This window comes from Amia ocellicauda, chromosome 15 (assembly GCF_036373705.1).
Source record: "Amia ocellicauda isolate fAmiCal2 chromosome 15, fAmiCal2.hap1, whole genome shotgun sequence".
In the NCBI taxonomy this organism is placed as follows: Eukaryota; Metazoa; Chordata; class Actinopteri; order Amiiformes; family Amiidae; genus Amia; species Amia ocellicauda.
The window spans coordinates 27080731-27103593 of record NC_089864.1 but is presented as its reverse complement, the minus strand read 5'-3'; the positions used below and the strand labels follow the sequence as shown (position 1 = coordinate 27103593).

General features: G+C 38.4%; 2 protein-coding genes across 2 annotated transcripts in view; one reads left to right on the top strand and one right to left on the bottom strand.

The window, feature by feature from the left end:
• Positions 1–10: 10 nt before the first annotated feature.
• On the top strand, positions 11–8356 carry agk (acylglycerol kinase). The gene is made up of 15 exons (XM_066724576.1): positions 11–247; positions 359–398; positions 1611–1690; positions 2203–2278; positions 2387–2479; positions 2695–2727; positions 3311–3405; positions 3824–3893; positions 5165–5244; positions 5404–5461; positions 5691–5835; positions 6040–6131; positions 6748–6818; positions 7302–7386; positions 7490–8356. Exons 1-15 carry the CDS (start codon positions 138–140, stop codon positions 7622–7624), a joined length of 1263 nt encoding a protein of 420 aa, XP_066580673.1. The 5' UTR covers positions 11–137; the 3' UTR covers positions 7625–8356.
• Positions 8357–11468: 3112 nt separating this feature from the next.
• The window catches only part of dennd11 (DENN domain containing 11), a 26161-nt gene continuing 14766 nt past the window's right edge, over positions 11469–22863 (bottom strand). Inside the window, exons 3-9 of the mRNA XM_066724575.1 lie at positions 22587–22745; positions 21227–21380; positions 20080–20218; positions 18897–19028; positions 16176–16326; positions 15804–15872; positions 11469–11753 (exon numbers count right to left, since the gene is read on the bottom strand). Coding sequence (XP_066580672.1) covers positions 11558–11753; positions 15804–15872; positions 16176–16326; positions 18897–19028; positions 20080–20218; positions 21227–21380; positions 22587–22745 — 1000 coding nt within the window. The 3' untranslated portion in view covers positions 11469–11557. The remainder of the gene's footprint in view (positions 11754–15803; positions 15873–16175; positions 16327–18896; positions 19029–20079; positions 20219–21226; positions 21381–22586; positions 22746–22863) is intronic.

Here is a 22863-nt window from a genome sequence, read left to right as displayed (position 1 = left end):
TTACGGATTTCTTTAGGTGCTGCACATGTCGTGTCCATGTGTAAAGGGGACAAGTCGCAACGAAAAGGGGGTCGTTTATTATTGGTGTGTTGATCTTGCAATTCATCTGAGCAGGGTGTGGACAGTGTTGTCTCTCCATGGCCCGAGTGCTGAAAGTCCTGCAGACCCTCAGGAATCACTGGAAGAAGTCTTTATTCGGAGCCAGCGTCGTCTCCTATGGAGGACACTGGCTCTATGGAAAGCATTGGTTAGACTACATAAATCATTGTATCAGCTGCATGTATTAAATATTGTTAATAACGTGTAAAGCACCATACGAAGCTGTTTAACGGTTTTCACATGATTTGTTCCTTTCCAGTGACAACCTATTGCGGAGGGCAGCTTGTCATGAAGCTAGGGTAAGAGTTACTTTATTTCTCTCTCTCTCTCTCTCTCTCTCTCTCTCTCTCTCTCTCTCTCTCTCTCTCATATATATATATATATATATATATATATATATATATATATATATATATATATACACATATTTAGGTTTGTTCGTGTAATTATGTCATACTTTGAGCAGAAGTATGTTTTCTCAAAGGGAGGAGACCATGGAATTGGATGTTCAAGTTCAACATCTGGAATTTTCAGTCAATAAACCAATTAACCTTATTTGGTGTGTTCTTGTAGAAAATATTGGGTCAGCCATGGTGCTCTTCTGTCTTGATGATGCTACAGTTGTGCAAGTCACATACTGTAGTATATGTTGTGCTTTCTATAGTTGGTGTAATTTCTCACTCTTTTCACGATGTCTTCTGTGAAAACATTGTGTTGTTGTTTTGGTTCTATTAAGAGGGCCTTTTCCATAAGAAATAAAATAAAAAATACCATCAATAATGAAATATCCATCATTTCATAGGAGAAAATTATTTTTCATATTTCTTCTGGAAGTTGCCAGAAGGGGGCGTCACATCACCACTACTGAAATATACCGTACTTGCACGTATTGCTCAGGTTTATTAAATTTGTTTTAAGTTTTAGGTTTTAAATGTCTCCCTTAAAAGCTATTTTGATTTAAATGAACACTATAAAAATAATCTTAATATAAAATATTAACTAGAAAAAAAAACCTCAATTGTAAGCTTTGCTTACATCCTGAGCAGCAGATGTCCTTGTTGGTTAGCTAGCTATAAAGAAACAATGTGAAGGATGTGAGTTTATGATGATATTGAATTCTATATAAATATCTAGATGGATGTTATTATAGAATATTTGAAAAAGTTACATATTCTGTATATACAAATAATGTATATCAATAAAAAGCAATATAATAATGCAGAAGAAGGAATGTTATCATAAAGCTCTGTAAAGCAGTGTCAATTAAGTACTTATGTGTGTTTAATCAGAGAGGCTAGCGTTCACTTTAATTGCTGAAAATTATTAAATTCTTCTAGATCCACTGGTACCTTAAGAAACCAAAACTGTACATGGCCAGGTTCACAAGTGTGTAAGATGGGATGTTCAACTTTGTACACTTAAAATGTGTAATTACACTCAGTTGGAAATTACATTTCTTTCTGCAGTGGCCATCTCCAGATATGTTCTGTAATGTGTGTTTGTTTTTGTAGGAGTTTGGCAGGCAGGTGATACCAGCACACATGCTGGTCAAAAAGGCCACAGTGATTCTCAACCCAGCTGCTTGTAATAGGTAAGATAGGGAATTCTGCCCACCAAGACCAGGGTTAGCGACCCCTGTTTAAAAGAAATATGCATAAGTCTGTTTTGTTCTCTGTTTCTATGTTGCACATTTTATTTAGATTTTTTTCTCTTCTTGGACTTTGTTTTAAATAAAACTAGGCATATTATTACTTTACATCTCAGGAATGTGTTTGAGCTATGAAAGATTTGACACCATGTAGGCTTCTGTATATCAGCTAAAACTGCTGAATATGCTGTGCTTATTATCTTATTTGCAGAAAAAATAGAGAAGTATATGCTGAGTTAAAAATAGGTTTTAAAAGTGTTCTCTTTCATCAGTGTCATTTTAAACCTGAATGCAGCTCATTCATTCTTTTCTCATTTGTGCTCTACTTCCCATCTCTCCAAATTTTGTATCCAGTGCATCACCTCCTAAACTGTGCAGTGCTGTATTAGAATACATCATATTATATGGGCCTACCTATACTATATCAATAATTGTGTGTGTCTCTGCATTTACAGAAAGGCTGCCAACCTGTTTGAGAAAAATGCCGCACCCATATTGCACCTGGGTGGTTATGAAGTGACGTTGGTGAAGGTGGGTAACTGTGGGGGGCAATGTGTTATCTTTTGTGTGGCTATACACAGAATTGAAGAGGTCAGGTCACAGTTTGCACCTGAACAGTGTTCCTCTTGGGTCTTCTAGACAGATTATGAGGGCCAAGCGAAGAAGCTGCTTGACCTGATGGAACCGACCGACCTCCTGATTGTGGCCGGAGGAGATGGCACCCTGCAGGAGGTACAGAATTGCTTATTGTCTATATCCAATACACACATTGGATCCAGATATTCCATTACTGTATTACAGAAATGAATTGCTGAGCCGTTAAGTTCATATTTCTTAATGTGTTAATTAATTAAAATGTGGGATTTTAATGACTGATCAGTGTTATTCAGGAACATTTGAAAGGTAACAGAAAACATAACTCACTCACCTTTCATCTGTCTGTATAGGTAGTAACTGGACTGCTGCGAAGACCCGATCAGGTAAGCCTGCAGCTGAGTTAAAAGGATGTATCAGTACTGCAGGATTAGTATTAAGAGTCCACACAACAGAATGCTTGCAAGGGTCTTTTGCTTACAGAAATCTGTAATTACCAAAACACATGAGAATTAAATGTATACGTGTCCTTATATGTTGAAAATGTGACCTATGAAATATGGATTGGTGCTCCCCAGGACCAAGCTTGGTGAAAAACCCTAATCTAGGTTATTATTCAGAGACTAAGACATCACCAGAATTGATTGGCCTGCAAATTGCCTAATTTCATCCTCACTATGCATGTCTGGCAACATTCTTACCCCACAGCAATTATAAGTTACAGTAATTAAATGATAACTGTCAGAAAGGATAGTAATGTCGTTTTTAACAGCAACTACTTAATGACATATGAGCAGTATAATCCTCTGTCACACGGTGCCTGAGTATGTATGATGAATTTAAACCAGTGTGAATACTTATACTTATATGGTCATTGACCTTGAATGTTGGGCATAAATCTCACAAATTAATGTTATTAATACAGTATTTCATTTTAATAACTATGCAAGTTGTTTTATATTTTTTAAGGCATCCATCAGTAAGACTCCCATTGGTTTCATACCCCTGGGCTCCCAAAATTCCCTGAGTCAAACTCTGCATTCTCCCAGTGACAACAGGGTGAAGTGAGTATCTCATATAGCAGATATACACCATCAATTTCTGATGCAGTCTGATACAGAAATTCAGAATTGCCACTGGGTTATACTCAATAAAGTGATAATGGTAAAAATATGATAAATACATATAAATATTTGTCTTTTCCTAAAGTGTATGATTTATAATAAGATAACACATCAAGTGGAAGGTATTATTTTTTCTAAGAGTTGTTATTTTGCAGTTTTTGCTGCCAGAACTAGTTCCAAACTGCACAATATTACGTCTCTTACCCTTCATACAGTGTATTAACTTAAATATTTTAAGAACCCCCACCCCAAATGTATTTATTACTACTAAGCTAACATGTTTGACTTTGAAGAAGGCTTCACTAGAAGTGCAATTGTGTACTGTGTGTTTACCCGTGACCTGCATGTTTCCTTTCAGACACATCACAGATGCCACGCTCTCTATCCTGAAGGGAGACACAGTCCCTCTCGACGTGCTGCAGATAAAGGTGAGGCTGTGAAGGGGGCCCTGTTTTGGGAAGATCAGGGCATAGTAGAAGTCTTACATACATACACCGATCAGCCATAACATTATGACCACCTGCCTAATATTGTGTAGGTCCCCCTTTTGCCGCCAAAACAGCCCTGACCCGTCGTGGCATGGACTCCACTAGACCTCTGAAGGTGTGCTGTGGTATCTGGCATGAAGACGTTAGCAGCAGATCCTTTAAGTCCTGTAAGTTGCGAGGTGGGACCTCCATGGATTGGACTTGTTTGTCCAGCACATCCCACAGATGCTTGATTGGATTGAGATCTGGGGAATTTGGAGGCCAAGTCAACACCTTGATCTCGTGATTCATCAGACCAGGCCACCTTCCATTGCTCCATGGTCCAGTTCTGATGCTCACGTGTCCATTGTAGGCGCTTTCGGCAGTGGACAGTGGTCAGCATTGGCACCCTGACTGGTCTGCGGTTATGCATCCCCATACGCAACAAACTGCGATGCACTGTGTGTTCTGACGCCTTTCTATCAGAACCAGCATTCACTTTTTCAGCAATTTGAGCTACAGTAGCTCATCTGTTGGATCGGACCACACGATCCAGCCTTTACTCCCCACGTGCATCAGTGAGCCTTAGCCGCACATGACCCTGTCGCTGGTTCACTGCTTTTCCCTCCTTGGACCACTTTTGATAGGTACTGACCACTGCAGACCGGGAACAACCCACAAGAGCTGCAGTTTTGGAGATGCTCTGACCCAGTCGTCTAGCCATCACAATTTGGCCCTTGTCAAAGTTGCTCAGATCCTTACGCTTGCCCATTTTTCCTGCTTCTAACACATCAACTTTGAGGACAAAATGTTCACTTGCTGCCTAATATATCACACCCACTGACAGATGCCATGATAACGAGATTATCAGTGTTATTCACTTCACCTGTCAGTGGTCATAATGTTATGGCTGATCGGTGTACGTCATAATAAAAACAAATACTACAATAAATGAACTCACATAAGCTTGTTACAAGAAGATAATATAACATTCTACTATAAAACATTACAAAATATAGATAATGCAGTACAACCAAAAACATATTGTATATTTGAAATATGTAACGTGGTATATGGTTAACTTTAATAAACAGGACCTCTTTTGTGTAAACTTTTTCTCTGTGCAACCAAGATCACTTGTGAAACCATAATAAAATATTAAATGGAGAGGAGTCGGATCTGCTGTATCCACAGAAACACCCATCACTCTGTGCTCTTGTTTTTTCCTGCAGGGGGAGAAAGACCAGCCAGTGTTTGCCTTGACTGCGTTACGATGGGGCGCGTACCGAGACGTAGCAGCCAATGTTAGCAAGTGAGGCACAGTATTCTGTGTACACTAATAGCAAATCAGCTGTTTTCTTAACAATGCATACATTTTATAGTGGGGGATTTTATAGGTTATTGTCTTAAGTATCTGTTACATTCTCACGTAAATTACTTTTAGTAATACTGGGTGTGTTTAATCTTTCAGGTATTGGTACCTTGGACCTTTAAAATCAAAAGCAGCTCATTTGTTCAGTACATTAAAGGTAAAGTAATGCATTTTCTATATGTTTAACTACCAGTCATGTAGTATACTTTGGAATCTAACAGGGTGTCGGGTATAATAATACAAAAGGAAGACTTAATGGAGGTTACAGATATTGTCAAGATTATCTACTGAATTGACTTGATTACCATTCTTTGGAATCAAAGTAATATACTTCTGAAATAAGAATTTAATGACCAGCTATTGTTTCTCTATCTCTTTCAATAAAGGAGTGGCCACAGAGCCATAAAGCCTCCTTGACATACCAGGGCCCTACACCGCGACCCCCAGATCTCACTGAGAACCCCCCCCGCCCCCCACTCCTCACCCGGATTATCAACAGGCTGTCACTCTACTGGGCACCTCCAGAACAAGGTAGCACAGGAGTTATGGGGTAGCAGTTTTCCATGCAATAGTGTTGATACAGTTTATACAAGCTACCATACCGATACATTTCCCTGGGATGTTTTGTAGCTTGATTCTGACCTTATTTTTCAAATGCATGTGATTCTGCCTTTGATGGAGTCTTGTCCATGCAGCCTGCACTGCAGACTGAAGTATCTCTGTATCTCCAAATAGAAGTTCCACAAGAACCGGAGCCTTTGGAAGAGGTGGAAGTGTCAGCTGTGGAGCTGTCAATTGCCACTCAGAACAGCAATCTCAATCTCAAGGTAAGATGCCGGGGTTTAGAGGTAGACAAAGGCAGACACCCAAGGCCGGAATCAATCCCAAGTCCCAGGAGCTGTGAGGCAGCAGTACTAACTCCTGCGCCACAGTGCCACTCCATGCTGCATTTAAATGCCACAACATTTTCCCAAGTACAGTTTATTTTATTCTAACTTTCCACTCCTTATAAATAATAATGCAATAGGGTACAACTTGTGATTTGCTGGTAGGTCAAAGTTTTGGTTGGATCTAGGTCGTAGTTATTTATTTAAATTTTGTTCAGAAACCTATATTTTTCATACCATCTGATTTCAAAATTGCAAAATTCGGTTGACATGTTTTCAGTTGGAAACCTTGAGATATTTGAAGGTACAAGAATTAAACTGATTTGGAGAATACTGAACTACAGAGGCTGATTTATCCTTTGATAATGAGTAACGATATGGCTATTATACATCATTAATAACAGGAAATTAGATGATGCAAACTAGTCTTTTAATTTGCATGTGAACAGAAGTGGTGTTCTATTTTTATCAGCATGGCAATTGAAGTAGTGAGAGTTAAAGGTAAGAGGTTTCTCTTCCCAAGATTCAGCAGGTTTCTGATGTTTTGTCCTCACAGCGCACAGAAGATGCCCTGACGGTCTGTGTGGAACCTGACACTCTCAGTAAAGGAGATTTTATTTCTACTGGGTGAGTAGGATAAAATGGCAGACCTGTCACTCAAGCTGATGTCCGTCTCTCATTAGTGGCCCGATTGATGTTAAGCTTATGTTTAATTAAAAGCAATGTCCAATGACAATCATTTGGCTATGTTCATATAGAATAGCAGTCCTAGTCAATATTCTGAGCACATGAATATTTATAACCTATTTTCTGACTATATTTTTTACATTTTAAAAGGTAGACAAGGTATCTAATATGGCAATGTAGAAAGTTTTCTTTCCCTGAAGAGAGAGGACTATGAGCTCAATAACACAATGTACACCACATGAAAATCTATATAAAAAATTAATTGCCATAAACAGTGGTGGGTAAATAAATATGTATAAAAATAACTTGCAGAGGCATCCTGTCAGTGAATCTTTACTTTAATGGCCTCTTTCTTTGAGTGCACTAGGAGCTTCTAAGACCGGCAGACTTTGACTGTAATTGTCTTGTTTGTAAATCACACAGGAGCATAAAGATGAAGGATCCGTCCATGTGTCCAGAGAGTGCACTTCAGCTGATGGCCAGTCGCTTGCACCTCAGTCTGCCACAGGTGAGGCGGTCACTGATCTCACCGATTCAAAATGAAACTGAAAAATGCCAATACAATCTGAGCATTGTATTCTGCCTAACCCTGCCCTTTACTTTTTCCACAGGAGGGAGCCGGTTTCTATAACATTGACAACGAGGCATACGAGGCCATGCCAGTGGAGGTCATGCTGTTACCACGGAAACTCCACTTCTTCTGCAACCCAGCTCGCAAACAGGAGCTGCTGAGTGAGGCCCAGTGATGGAGAGAGAGAGAGAGGGCGGCCGACACAGGACTGGCGTAACAGTAATGCTGCCTTACCCGGAGAAGAGAGTTTGGTCTTCATAGTCAAAAGGCCAATTCAAGTAGCATTGATGGCTTCCAATGGTTCCAGTTGGCCAGGCCTCTTGCTGAATAAGTATTTCATGAAGATATTGAAACCTGGCAGAGCAAACAAACGGAAAAAAACAACAAAATAGCTATACATAATACTTTTAATTTCATAGCTCGTCGAACTGAAGATCTCTCTTCAAACACAACAGGGTGTTGTTCAATGAGGACAGGGCGAAGCTTTGATTTGCCATGAATCTCATCTCGGAGCAGAGAGTCTTACTGGAGTGTTCTGACAATGGAAGCTCACCACACAGTGCATCAGCTGAAAACAAAGAAGCCTACTTCACCACTGAAATGGAGCAAAATACTTCTCTAGTAATAATTTAGAAAAATATCCAAGTTTATTGAGCCTTTATTCAAAAACATTAAATGTATGGGAAGCATCTATTGACTTTTCCATTTGTTTCATAGCTTATACATGTCTAAGAAATGTCCCATAGTTTCACCTCTACGTGTGTAGTACAAATCTGTCAGATCTAATTAAGAAAGGAAAAGGGCACCATTCGACATTCTAGAATTTACAATTTACTTTTTTGAATGAAACTAACATGATGCATGATTTGTTATCCTTTCTCTCTGAATTAAATATATTTAAAATGTGTAGTTGAATGTGATTTAATTTATGTGTTCAATAAAGAGTAATTTGCTTGTTTTGAAAGCATCTCTGGAAGGGAGGGCAGTTGGCCACTGATCATCAGTTGAATAGTGAATTATTTAAATAGATTACAGCTGCTCGATTTGATCACAAATTCAAAGATTTGGTATTTCATTAAAGACGAGCCTTGGTTTTCATTCTAAATGTTAAAGACACAAACTGACACACACCATAACTGAGGACTCTGAATATAGTATTCATAGAGTAAAAATATATTACAGCAGTATTTTGATTTAGAAAAGAAAAAAGGTTTTTATTTATTTTTTTACATCAGTAAATAAAACATACGTTCACTGCTTGGAGAAAAAATCCAGGCAGTTACTCTTTATCATTCTATTTGGTGGCTCAGTTTGTTTTAACTTTTGATCTCCCTAATAATAATAATAATAATAAATAAAGTTCAGTCCCTTCTTATTTTAAAGCTATTGTATTAAAACTGTAGGGGTTAATATATGGGGTTTGTGGTACATCTGGTATCGGTAAGCATGCACAGTGCAGGTATTGAGGGATTTTTCTTGTAACTTTAAGCGAATACTAGGCATGTTATATCACACTGTCAGATAATTTGGTGGGTTAGGTGCAGTGGTAGCCTTATAATCATTCATCTATACTGCAGTTAAAATATCCATCTAGTAATGGCATGCAAAATGTGTTTATTAATAGCTCTGTAAATAAAAAGGGACCAACTTTGTAATCATTTGATAGTAAGTACAATGTGAAATATTGTCCGGCTAATGAAAGGCAAATAATACATCACTTTTGAATGGTTACATTCCCTTTTAAGTACAGTAGTATCAAATACAGTTGTAGTACAGAGACAGATACAGCAAACAAACAAAAAAACGAAGCCAACAGACTGGTCAGACACTTGGTATGTTTCCTATTTACTGTTTGCCTCACAATACATTTTGGTGTAGACAATTAAAATGAATTACATTAATTTAAAGTAAATAAATAGAATTATTGCTTAACAGAAAATATACAGTCCTTGACTATTAAAAATGTTAAAATAAATACAAACTCTTTTTCCTGCTAAGCAAATCACTCCCCCAAAGGCAGACTATTTTTTTTCCCAAATGGAAACTCACAGGGAGAACTACTTGACAGCACTTTCTGGGTACCTGATTCAATTACTGTGGGTGGCGGTTCCACATCTCTGTGGCTGCTCTGCAGCTGGTCTTGACTATGCAAGATACTTTATGAGGATAGCTAACCGGGATGGTGTTGCATTTCAATATATTTAATATGCAGACTTCAGTTTTCAATGGTTTAATCTGACTACATCACTCCTTGGTCTGCTGCCCTCTAATTGCCAGTGATCTGTTTAATTTAAATATAAACTCTATAAGCAGTGTCCCTAACAGTGTTAGTGGGGTATTAAAAGGATCTGAAGTAGAAAAGGGGTGTTACAATACACAACACTCACAAGGTAACAGATATCCTGCATTTCTGTTATGCCGGACATGACTTTAACGACTGGCCACTGACTGGTTTTGGAGCAGATGGTGATATTGGACAACTCCAATTCTTTAATTTGGAATGAATGCATCTGCCCACTACTTCTCTTTTAATATTTTAAAATATCTATATCTTTTGTTTTCCTTTGGTGTATTCATCATTAAATGGGTGGATCATAGAAACTCATATAGCTTAGAATTCTCTACCTTAGTATATTAAAGAAAATTATTATTTGAAGATTATTGTACATTTATAATAGGATACAGAGATCTTGTGCTGTAGACAGCTTTGCATTCCAGTTTCTTGCACTGTTTATCTATAATCATTTCAACATTTGTATAATCCACCTAGTTTAATTGAATTAAACCTGAAAAGTGAAATTTCTTCCCCCATTTCTCATAGTCTGCATTAGAATCAACAACAGAAAACAAAGAATGCCCACGCTAAAGGTAAAAACAGCAGTGCACAGTCACCAATAAGACACAGTGCAAAAAGTAACACTAATGATCACCAGGGCAGGGTAGACCTCCATTTCAGTTTCCCATCGACTTCTCAAGTGACAGACACTAGTCAATAAATACACTGTTAAAAACTCAATAAATACTCTTCTCTCCCTCTGATGCAGACATGAAGCAGGCCTTGTCAGAGAATAGCTCGCAGTTTTACAAGCAAAGATGCATACAGTTTTAGGTTTTTTCCCCCAACACTGCAAAGAATGAGCTCCAATCTGTATATAATGTTCTGTAAGTTCATTTGTAAATTCATCAACATTAATTCAAATCCCTCAGTTTGTGGACATTGAGGATTTGTAAAAGAATTATGATGCTTTACACATTTTTGTGTTTTTCAGCAGAGATCTCAGTGCTCTACAGAAAGGACATTTCTGATGATCACTCAAAGGAGGAGAATCATTATTTAAATTAAATTAAAATACAGCAATACCATTATAAAAGCTCATGGATGGTTCACCATTCTCTCAGATCACTTTTCTAAGATTTTCACATTTCATCACTTACTCTTTACCTTATAACATTAGCTGAAACCTTTTACACATTTTCTATTTTCCATCATACCCATACCCTTCCTAAACTACCTTTATTATAGAAGTCAACAAGCAAGCTGGAGTTCTCATTATTTTGCAAGTAATCCAAGTCTTTCACATTTATACAGACCTCTCCTGTTTGGACATGCACAATTTACACACACACACACACACAAATCAAACTTCTCATACTGGTATTGTAGTGTTCAAAATTTGCTGAGAAAAAATACAACATAAAAAAGATAACACCAACAAAAATGAATGGTTACATGGATTTTAGTTTTTCACCTGAAAATCTAATATTCCCTGGAATAAAGCCTTTACAAATATTTTGAGATTTTCCATAAACTCTTGTAGCAACACAATTGCCAGCATCATCTAGTGCACACATTCCAGGACAGTGCATGACACAAGCCTTCCTTAAACTACGTGTTGGACTGCTTTGATATGCAAAAATTGAACGTGAACCTGGAGAGTCTATAATCCTAGGTGATTTAAGTACTGAGCTGGCACTGGCCCCAACCCCCCCCACCCCCCACCTCCACCCCACCTCCACCCCACCCAAGCAGTTTTGGTCACCTCCAGTTATTGGAACTGTTGCTTAAAACAAGTCTTGTGGCAGGACTCCATTCCCCCGACGGGATGACTCAGGGGCAACAGGGGTTGTCTATGACCAGCATCACGTCGATGCCGTACACTTCCAGCAGGTCGATGAGGAAGCTGCGGTCTCCCTGGGGGTCCAGCCCCATGCTCCGGACGTGCTCCTCTGTCAAGGTCTTATCCTGGCTGCTAGACACCTCCCACAATGTCTGGAAGATCCGGTTGTTCTGCTCCATGAAAAACCTGCAGGGCCACAGGCATAAGAAGGAATGCATCAGCCCTCAAGGTTTTATGGTTTTCTATGCACAGTGGCAAGAAAAAGTATGTGAACCCTTTGGAATTACCTGGATTTCTGCATACAGTGAGGGAAAAAAGTATTTGAGCCCCTGCTGATTTTGTACATTTGCCCACTGACAAAGAAATGATCAGTCTATAATTTTAATGGTAGGTGTATTTTAACAGTGAGAGACAGAATAACAACAAAAAAATCCAGAAAAACGCATTTCAAAAAAGTTATACATTGACTTGTATGTTAATGAGGGAAATAAGTATTTGATCCCCTATCAATCAGCAAGATTTCTGGCTCCCAGCTGTCTTTTATACAGGTAACGAGCTGAGATTAGGAGCACTCTCTTAAAGGGAGTGCTCCTAATCTCAGCTCGTTACCTGTATAAAAGACACCTGTCCACAGAAGCAATCAATCAATCAGATTCCAAACTCTCCACCATGGCCAAGACCAAAGAGCTGTCCAAGGATGTCAGGGTCAAGATTGTAGACCTACACAAGGCTGGAATGGGCTACAAGACCATCGCCAAGCAGCTTGGTGAGAAGGTGACAACAGTTGGTGCGATTATTCACAAATGGAAGAAACACAAAATAACTGTCAGTCTTCCTCGGTCTGGGGCTCCATGCAAGATCTCACCTCGTGGAGTTTCAATGATCATGAGAACGGTGAGGAATCAGCCCAGAACTACACGGGAGGATCTTGTTAATGATCTCAAGGCAGCTGGGACCATAGTCACCAAGAAAACAATTGGTAACACACTACGCCGTGAAGGACTGAAATCTTGCAGCGCCCACAAGGTCCCCCTGCTCAAAAAAGCACATGTACAGGCCCGTCTGAAGTTTGCCAATGATCATCTGAATGATTCAGAGGAGAACTGGGTGAAAGTGTTGTGGTCAGACGAGACCAAAATCGAGCTCTTTGGCATCAGCTCAACTCGCCGTGTTTGGAGGAGGAGGAATGACCCCAAGAACACCATCCCCACCGTCAAACATGGAGGTGGAAACATTATGCTTTGGGGGTGTTTTTCTGCTAAGGGGACAGGACAACTTCACCGCATCAAAGGGACGATGGATGGGGCCATGTAACGTCAAATATTGGGTGAGAAACTCCTTCCCTCAGCCAGGGCATTGAAAATGGGTCGTGGATGGGTATTCCAGCATGAAAATGACCCAAAACACACAGCCAAGGCAACAAAGGAGTGGCTCAAGAAGAAGCACATTAAGGTCCTGGAGTGGCCTAGCCAGTCTCCAGACCTTAATCCCATAGAAAATCTGTGGAGGGAGCTGAAGGTTCAAGTTGCCAAACGTCAGCCTCAAAACCTTAATGACTTGGAGAGGATCTGCAAAGAGGAGTGGGACAAAATCCCTCCTGAGATGTGTGCAAACCTGGTGGCCAACTACAAGAAACGTCTGACCTCTGTGATTGCCAACAAGGATTTTGCCACCAAGTACTAAGTCGAAGGGGTCAAATACTTATTTCCCTCATTAACATGCAAATCAATGTATAACTTTTTTGAAATGCGTTTTTCTGGATTTTTTTGTTGTTATTCTGTCTCTTACTGCTAAAATACACCTACCATTAAAATTATAGACTGATCTTTTCTTTTGTCAGTGTGCAAACATACAAACTCAGCAGGGGAACTACTTTTTTCCCTCACTGTAAATTGGTCATAAAATGTGATCTGATCTTCATCTAAGTCACAACAATAGACAGTCTGCTTAAACTATTAACACACAAATCATTGGAATCATTTTCTTTTCTATATTGAATACATCATTTAAACATTCACAGTGCAGGGTGGAATAAGTATGTGAACCTAATGACTTCTCCAAAAGCTAATTGGAGTCAGGAGTCAGCTAACCTGGTCCAATGAGATGAGATTGAAGGTGTTGGTTAGAGCTGCCCTGTCCTATAAAAAAACACACAAACTGAGTTTGCTATTCTCAAGATGCATTGCCTGATGTGAACCATGCCTCGAACAAAAGAGATCTCAGAAGACCTAAGATTAAGAATTGTTGACTTGCATTAAGCTGGAAAGGGTTACAAAAGCATCACTAAAAGCCTTGATATTCATCAGTCCACGGTAAGACACATTGTTTATAAATGGAGAAAGTTCAGCACTGTTGCTACTATGCCTAGGAGTGGCCGTCCTCAAAAAGACTGAAAGAGCACAGTGCAGAATGCTCAATGAGGTTAAGAAGAATCCTGGAGTGTCAGCTAAAGACTTACAGAAATCTCTGGAACATGCTAACATCTCTGTTGACGAGTCTACAATACGTAAAACACTAAACAAGAATGGATTAATGGGAGTACACCACAGAAGCCATTGCTGTCCCAAAAAAACATTGCTGCACATCTTAAGTTTGCAAAAGAGCACCTGGATGTTCCACAGCACTACTGGCAAAATATTCTGTGGACAGAAACCAAAGTTGAGTTGTTTGGAAGGAACACAAAACTATGTGTGGAGAAAAAAAAATGCACAGCACACCAACATCAAAATCTCATCCCAGCTGTAAAGTATGGTGGAGGGGGCATCATGGTTTGAGGCTGCTTTGCTGCCTCAGGGCCTGGACAGGTTGCTATCATCGACAGAAAAATGAATTCCCCAGTTTATCAAGCAATTTTGCAGGAGAATGTAAGGCCATTTGTCTGCCAACTGAAGCTCAACAGAAGTTGGGTGATGCAACAGGACAACGACCCAAAGCACAGAAGTAAATCAACAACAGAATGGCTTCAACAGAACGAAATACGCCTTCTGGAGTGGCCCAGTCAGAGTCCAGACCTCAACCCGACTGAGATGCTGTGGCATGACCTCAAGAGAGCGATTCACACCAGACATCACAAGAATATTTCTGAACTGAAACAGTTTTGTAAAGAGGGTCCAAAATTCCTCCTGACCATTGTGCAGGTCTGATATGCAACTACAGGAAACGTTTGGTTGAGGTTATTGCTGCCAAAGGAGGGTCAACCAGTTATTAAATCCAAGGGTTCACATACTTTTTCCACCAGTGATCCAGTGTGATCAATAAAGACATGAAAACATATAATTGTTTGTGTTATTAGTTTAAGCAGACTGTGTTTGTCTATTGTTGTGACTTAGATGAACATCAGATCACATTTTATGACCAATTTATGCAGAAATCCAGGTAATTCCAAAGGGTTCACACTTTTTCTTGCCAATGTTATGTCTAACCCTTACTTCTGTTCAAATATTTATTACATAGTTTTACACATTTTTGCAATCATGCTGTATGTGACTTCTGTTCAAATACATTATTTTGCCCACTCAGATGCTTTATGATAAAATAACAACTTAAAATGTATTGTTTGTCCTTTCATTTTAATATTTATGTTGTTTTAAATATGGCCATCAAATCATGGCTCCTGGCAGTTCTACAGTGTTAATGCAAATACCTGCTCATGATTGCTAAAAATAACTTGGCGTAATAATCATTTACCTTGGCAATGTCATATGTCACTAGACGCATACATGCTCAATTAATGATTAGGGCAAAAAAGTTGGAACTCCAGCGAAGATTTATAACCAGAATCCTTTCAAAGGGCGCTTTGTATTTCTATTTCTATTATCTCTGAAGCCAAAGGGCAGAATGAAGGACAAGGTCTCCTCACCCCCACAGCAATGGGCATATGTGGAAGTGCAATAAATCAAAGTACTATGGATTTAAAAGATGTGATAATCTTAGTCTATTGAGCAAAATGTCTCTCATTTGAAAAATGTAAGATTACTTCTGCCAGTATGAAGAGAGGATGCAGAACATTTAAAGAACAAAGAAAAGAAAATGACAGATCTTCCCCAGGGTATTTTTAAATCATGAGTCTTTTAACAGGATAGCCGCTCTAGTACACACTGACTGAATCTAATTAGATAACAGGGACATTTAGCAGCACTTAATATTGTCACACTGATGCAAAGACCAACAATGCTACATCTGCTGCCTCATTGCTTCAATCCTACATCTCCACGTGAGCTGCCTGCAGACACTTACAGGATGAAAAGGTCTTCTTCACTGGAAGAGCAGTCCTCATCCACCTCCTGAGAGTACAGCAGCATCTGTCTGGACACAACACACACCAACACATTCATGGCAAATTCATCCACTTTATCCTGAAGTCTAGTTATACTTAAGGGTTAAGATAGGTAGATGTTACATTAATTTAGGTTTATATTATATTCATCTAGATTTAGAAAACAAACTACTTGTGGCCAGGAGTCAAAAGTAAAAGACTCAGCAGGGTCTCTGGACAATGCTCCACTCAACACCCATGACCTTGCTCCCTGTATTTGGGTCACTACCAATGTAACCCCACACAATGCTAGCAGTACTATAGGCATCTCCCCTCAGTGCTGCTGCCAGTACCTCTGCTCGCTGAGTTTCCTGTACTTGTCCCTGTCCGCACTGTTTATCCTCAGCAGTGGCTGCAGGTTCTCGTGGTGCGTCTTTACATTCTGATTGTCCACGTATACATCATACAGGTCCTTTTTCTCTTCAAAGATTTTTTCTGTCGTACCTTAAGAGAGATCAAAAAACGTACGTGATATAATTTCTACAAAGAAGTAAAATGCATGTATGTGTATTACAAGACCTAAAACAAAAATGGGGCTGTCTATGGCTAACAAATAAAAGACTTCTCAGATCACAACTTCGTTACAAGTCCTTTGGAACAAAGTTTCATGACAGATAAAAAGAGTATTTGTACAGTGTGTGGGAGTTAGACAGTTTAGGAGCAGGTCATTCTTTTAAAATCTGTCTTTTGGCAAATACAAATGTCATGTTTTTTGCTTGCAGTAAGCATCAATTACAGGCACTATACCCCATTTACCAAGACACGGAATATTTAAAATGCAATATAATGCAATGTTTTCAGGGGTTTTATAATCCTATATCATAAACTTGAGGAACTGAAGTGAAAATCTAAAAACTTTAGACACAAAAATGTAGTATAAAAGTAAAGAAAATTAAACATGATAGTGAATGCTGACAGTGCAGTTGCAAAATGTAAAGCAATTCATTAACATAATCTGGCTCCTGTATTGCCCTCTCAGAGTACACTACAAGAAACCACTGCACACTCAATGCAGCTCAGGAAAGCCCAATTCAACAGATATGGGTTCGATGTAGATTTTAGAGATCCAGTTCTACTTGCAGTCCTAACGTAATTTGGAACACAGCTCAAAACAAAGAAAACACATTTGCGTTACCAAGTACTTTGGAAGGTACAGACTATAAAATCAAAACAGTACTGGCCAAAATATAATTTGTACTCATTCCAAGCTGCTCCACAAATATCTTTAGTTAACATAACATTATAGCTAAGGGTCATTCTTCAAATCTTAGCATGATCCCTTCAGGACCCAGGTGTGTGTGTGTTCTAGGTCTTGTTCCATTTGGCACTAGTTGATTCCTCAGAACTATGAACAGAGCAGGAACTCAAGGAACTTACAGCAGAACTAGCCTGGTTCCTAAAATTCCAAAATTCACTAAAAAATGGTGAATGTGAAAAGCCAGCTTGTAGGCTAGACTTTTTCAGCATTTGAGGACGTGTTGTATGTGTCGTAACTTCATGGATAGTAGAAATACAGCGGGAATACTACAACAGTCCATTAGACGTACGGGCCGCCCAGTTTATGTGATTATCACACAGTTTTATTTGTTAACACACTGATCTTGTGGTCAGCTTGTCCAGATCTTTTCCGATTCCTCATACGATTATTATTATTATTATTATTATTATTATTATTATTATAGTGATACGTTTAATTTAAATATAAACTCTATAAGCAGTGTCCCTAACAGTGTTACTGGGGTATTAAAGGGATCTGAAGTAGAAAAGGGGTGTTACAATACACAACACTCACAAGGTAACAGATATACTGCATTTTTGTTATGCCGGACATGACTTTAAACCAGCTATGTGCAAATCAACAGACTGGCCACTGACTGGATTTGGAGCAGAAGGTGATATTGGACAACTCCAATTCTTTAATTTGCAATTAATGTGTCTGCCCACTACTTCTCTTTTAATATTTTAAAATATCTACATCTTGAAAATCAATATTTATATCAGATATTTTCCAATTCCTTGTACGATTATTATTATTATTTAAAAAAAATGACAACTAAACACACTACCTTTTACTATGTGCCAAACATCAAAATAGTGCCTATATCTTTTAACAGGTTTATTTTCTAACACTGATTCAATTAGCAGATGCCTGTCAGTCACAAGTACAGATACTGGAATGTGCCAACTGAAAATATTTGTTTGTCTCTTACGAATCATTATTTCAGACTTTTATTTTAATGTAAAATGTAAGATTATTTTTTTTTGCTGAGCATGAATTATAACTTTACAAAAGTATTCCTAGGACAATGTAAAATACACCAAACTGAGAATAAGTTGGTTAAAACAGCATAGGCAAGTGGGATGATTCAATTGATGTAAATGCAGATGTCTGATTATTTCCTCACTTTGAATGCGACATTTTTTAGTTGTACAATCTCCCCTGTTGTTGGAAAAGAGAAAATAACTCTGTCTTCACTGTTTTTCCGTCAGCCATGGACACAGCTGTCTACATGTTATATACGGATACTAAAATTACTATCCGTGAAAGTCCGTGAAACATGAACCCTTGGTTGACTTGATAATAATGACTAAAGTTGCTAAGAAGAAGTTTTTCCCCTGGTTTTCCACTATCCAGGAAGTTATGAAAACAAATCCTGAAACACTGAAAGAACATACTTGTTGGCATTTGACATCCACTGTTATTTGTTAATTTGTAAATGTTAAAATGTTAATATTTGCTTATATGATAGAATTGAACTGGAAAGTGCAGTCTCCAAACTCAACCAAAGCTGCCCTTGATGTTCTGACATCACATACCAACTTGCACTGAATAACAAAATCTTTTTGGAAACAGTAGTGTGAGAATTATCAGCACATTCTAGGTGTTTTGAACTACAAGACTATGATACAATCAAATACAGTTGGAACAACAAAGTAGAAATGGCGATTCCTGCCATTAAGAAGGTCCAAGGCCTTAAGGGGCTGGCAGAATTTTTTGCAGAACTGTTACTCACAGGCAACATATGACAGCTCTGTCTCCAGGGCTTCAATGTCAGCCACATTGATGTAGAAGAAAGGTCTGAACTCTGGCACAGACATGCCAACCCCAAGGAGGGAAACGTTCGCCAGGCAGCAGCAGCAGTACACTGGAGGGGAGAACATTGGCTTAGAACAGTGTTTCAGTCCTAGTCCTTGGCAACTTATTCTTGTAATTGAATTTTTTATTAACAAGCCTAGCTGAAAACCTTGAATTGAATTATTTGCTTCATTATAGCTTTTTCAGCTTCCTTCTCTCAATGTTGGATAGGATAAGAAATTATCATTCACCCTGTACTCAGAACTCCCCTAATTTAGGGCTACACTGTGTCAATGACCAGGTGTCGAACTGAATCTGCTGGGCCCATGCTGCACTACAGATGCAAAAAGGAGATTTTCATTATTTCTGTGTTAAGTTAGGCCCATTTTGTCAGAGCACACAACTTCTCCTGCAACTATCAATTAAAAAAATGTGGATGGTGGCATTTGAAGGGAGGCAACATTTTGCAACTATATTGTTCTCTCAATTTTTGCAAAAATCAACAATGATACAGTAAAAGAATTAGAACACATTTATCCAATATAATTATCTTAATGATTCACTAGCAAGGTAGCACAGTAGTGAGATCCACCACTGCTTGAATCAAACCTTTTTTGAAAAACAATATACTGATGGTAAACAAGTGGCCATTGAACCATTCTTACATACACTTCATAAATTGTTACGGTTATTTAGACTTTTTACTACTACAGAGCCAACAGAATTCTTCAGTTTATTTGACAAATGAAAAAAATACTGAAATTGAAAAAATAATGTCCTTACTAGTATTAAGATTATATAGTGTTTTTCTTTGCTATATAACATTCTGGAGCTCTACTATTATCTGCTTAAGCACCCCTGGAAGACTTGCCTCAGTGATATCTTATTACTTTTAAGGAAATACAGTGTTTTCTGTTATTAATATATTTTTTTCCGAGACATACTGTTCAGTTGTCCGATTCAATAATTAAAAAACACCATTGCATTTTTCTGCAGTCATGACTCAAACCCAGAGATGGTCCGCCCAACAGTGCGGCAATTCCACAGTATGTTAGGCAGTGAGTGAATTGTCAGCTCTGCAGATAATGCTAGTCAACTCGCTGATGCTTCTTGTGCCTTACCTCTGTAGCAGACCACACCCACAGGGGGAGGAGAGAAGATGAGTATTCGTTTCCGCAGCAATGCAAACTTCCACAGGATTATGATTTGTTCCCCAAAGAATTTGATAAACTGGGACATGCAGCCGGCTGGGTGCGTTATCTGTAGGCAAACAACACAGGAGTCACTTTAATAATGAGGAATGCCTAAGAAAGTGAAATACAAATTTGCCACAGCTTCATATACACGTGCATTTTTCTTCTTTTTAACCGTTACTTCCTTTTAGAGACAGACAGAATTTGATTTGTTTTCTTAGCTGATTATAATGCAGTTTTGCAGCATTGACATTATTTTATAGGATTACACATACGAAAAAATACTTTCGAAAAAAAATGCAAGGAAAGGCACTGCTTTCGAGGGGAAAAATACAACAAAACTTTAGTTTTTGCCATTGTAGAAAAAGACTAGCCTTCCCAAGCTATTTTAGCTGAATTGTCTGGGCACAAAAAACAAACAAATGTTATTAATCAATTAAGCAAGTCAACCAAGGGGATTCTTCCCTCAGGAGGCTACAGGTATTCAGATAATTTCTCCAATAATTTCTCAAGGACTAAATTTACCACACCACCTGCTTAACTGATCAAAGTTAAATGCTTCCAAGTGTTTATAAATTGGTGATACAAGGGTGACCTCTAAAACCTGCTGAATCTCCAGGACCAGGGCTGGACACCCCTAAACTAGTGTATTATTTCACATTCTAAAGCTCAGTTTGGGTGATTTATAAAATTGCCAATACTTGTGTCTGAATACAGGAGATTTCAACTTGCTTGTATTGTCATATTTAAAAGTTTCCAGAAAACGTCTGATATGGGCTATATTTAAAATCTATATTATATTTTGCAGTGTATAATTTTCAGACTCAGAGAGAAGTGTTAAATGCATTAAAATAACAAATACATAAATCTAATAAGGTTGACTGAAACAAAAACAAACCCAGGGACTGGATCTGATAATCCTTCTTTTCAACATCTAAAGCTAAGCTCTCAATGAGGAGTTTTTGACCTTGAAGAAATAAACAGAATAAAAATTCCCCAAGCATCAATAAACTCACTGAATGTAAACTACATTGTTCAGACAACCTACAGAGAAAGTGATGAATTGCCTACTTACCTTCATCTCTGGGTGCATACACCTGTTGATTGTGGGAATCCAGGGCCCTGGCTGGTGGGAGGTAGCTGCTCCATTGCCAACTGCCAACACTGCCTTCTTGTCTTCGTAAAAAGCTTCTAACTGAGAGTAGTGCCCCGGTACCTCTAACTGATGCCTGCATTGACACAGAGAAGACAGGATTTGGATTAAACCTTGGGTTTGTTTAATAAAGGAAATGATTTTACTTAGTATGAAGTAGTAATACAGTTTCAACAAGCACTTAGTATACAGATTTTATTATTTGGCTAAAAGGTGCAAGTTGCAACTGGCTGTAGTGTCAATATATCTGTGAGAGTTGCGTTAGACTTCAATAAGATACTATAGCATTCTTCATGAAGGACTTGCAGAGTGTAAAGAAGCTGATGGCCATCAATTCATGTGGCCTTCAAACTGGATATTCACCCTGGGTAAGGGGGATATGCTAATAAATAAATTATGTTGATATTATTAAATTTAAGAAAACATGATGCTTGTTATCTTCTCTTCTGCACTGATGAGAATGGTCATATCAGCTGATTAACAGTTAATCATTCCAAATTGAGAGAAAAAGGTTACATCTCAGGTTAAATGGTTTAAATATTTTCTTCTTTTTGGTTTATTTTTTATTGCTATTAACATTTCTATGCAATTAAGTTTTTCATTCAGAAATTATGAGCTATGCCATTTGTAGCAGTATGTATAAATAGGGACATGAATCAGGAAAAGGTAATTCATATATCTATGGAGAACAAAACACATTTTTGTATTTTTTATACAAAATTATGAAGACATGTGTTGCTTATATTCCTGAAAACCAAGACAATCCAGCACATATGTAATCCTTCCCTGAAAGAAAGAAGATACCCATAGGTGATAGGTAAACCTAAAAATTTGAACACAGCAACAAGATAAGCAAATAGAATATGTTTTATAGTGGAGGGGGAAACATCACATTAAAAAACATAAACAAGATTGTTTTTTCTGTATGTTTCACAGATCAAATGCTGCAATGTTATTCAAAATAGATTAAAGGATATTTTTATTGTGCTAATCACCAGCTTTGAAGATAGAACAAATAAACAATTAGCCTTTGAAATGCTTTAATGAAAGCATTCTTCTAATACCTAAAAAGGATGTATTCCTGGTTGAGCAACAAGTGCTAACAGTGATGTGGCACTTCTCATCAGTGCTTCTGTGAATTGCTTGGAATCTGACTGCAGCCATCTCCACAGGGGAATAAAGCACAGATTGAGGGAATTTAAGAATGTTGTCTGTGTATTTACTGCACTCACTAAGGGCAGAGACAGTAACAGACAGGAGAGAAAGACAGATCAGCACCTACCTGACTTGGTTCTCCAGGAAATGCATGTATCTGTAGAGCAGAGTGTAAGAAGGTGACAGGATACCCACAGACTTCATGCGGGCACCCCTCTCCAGCTCACTCTCCACTGGCATATTGGCAAAGCAGGCCAGACCAAAGTAGCTGCCTTTGCGAAAATATCTAAACGCAAAAATAAAAAGGCAACACATTTTCTTTCTGTCATTCATGACTACTTAGAGAAGATTCTACTGGCACTCGAAAATGATTTCTCTAGGTCATGCGATAGTCAAATGTATTG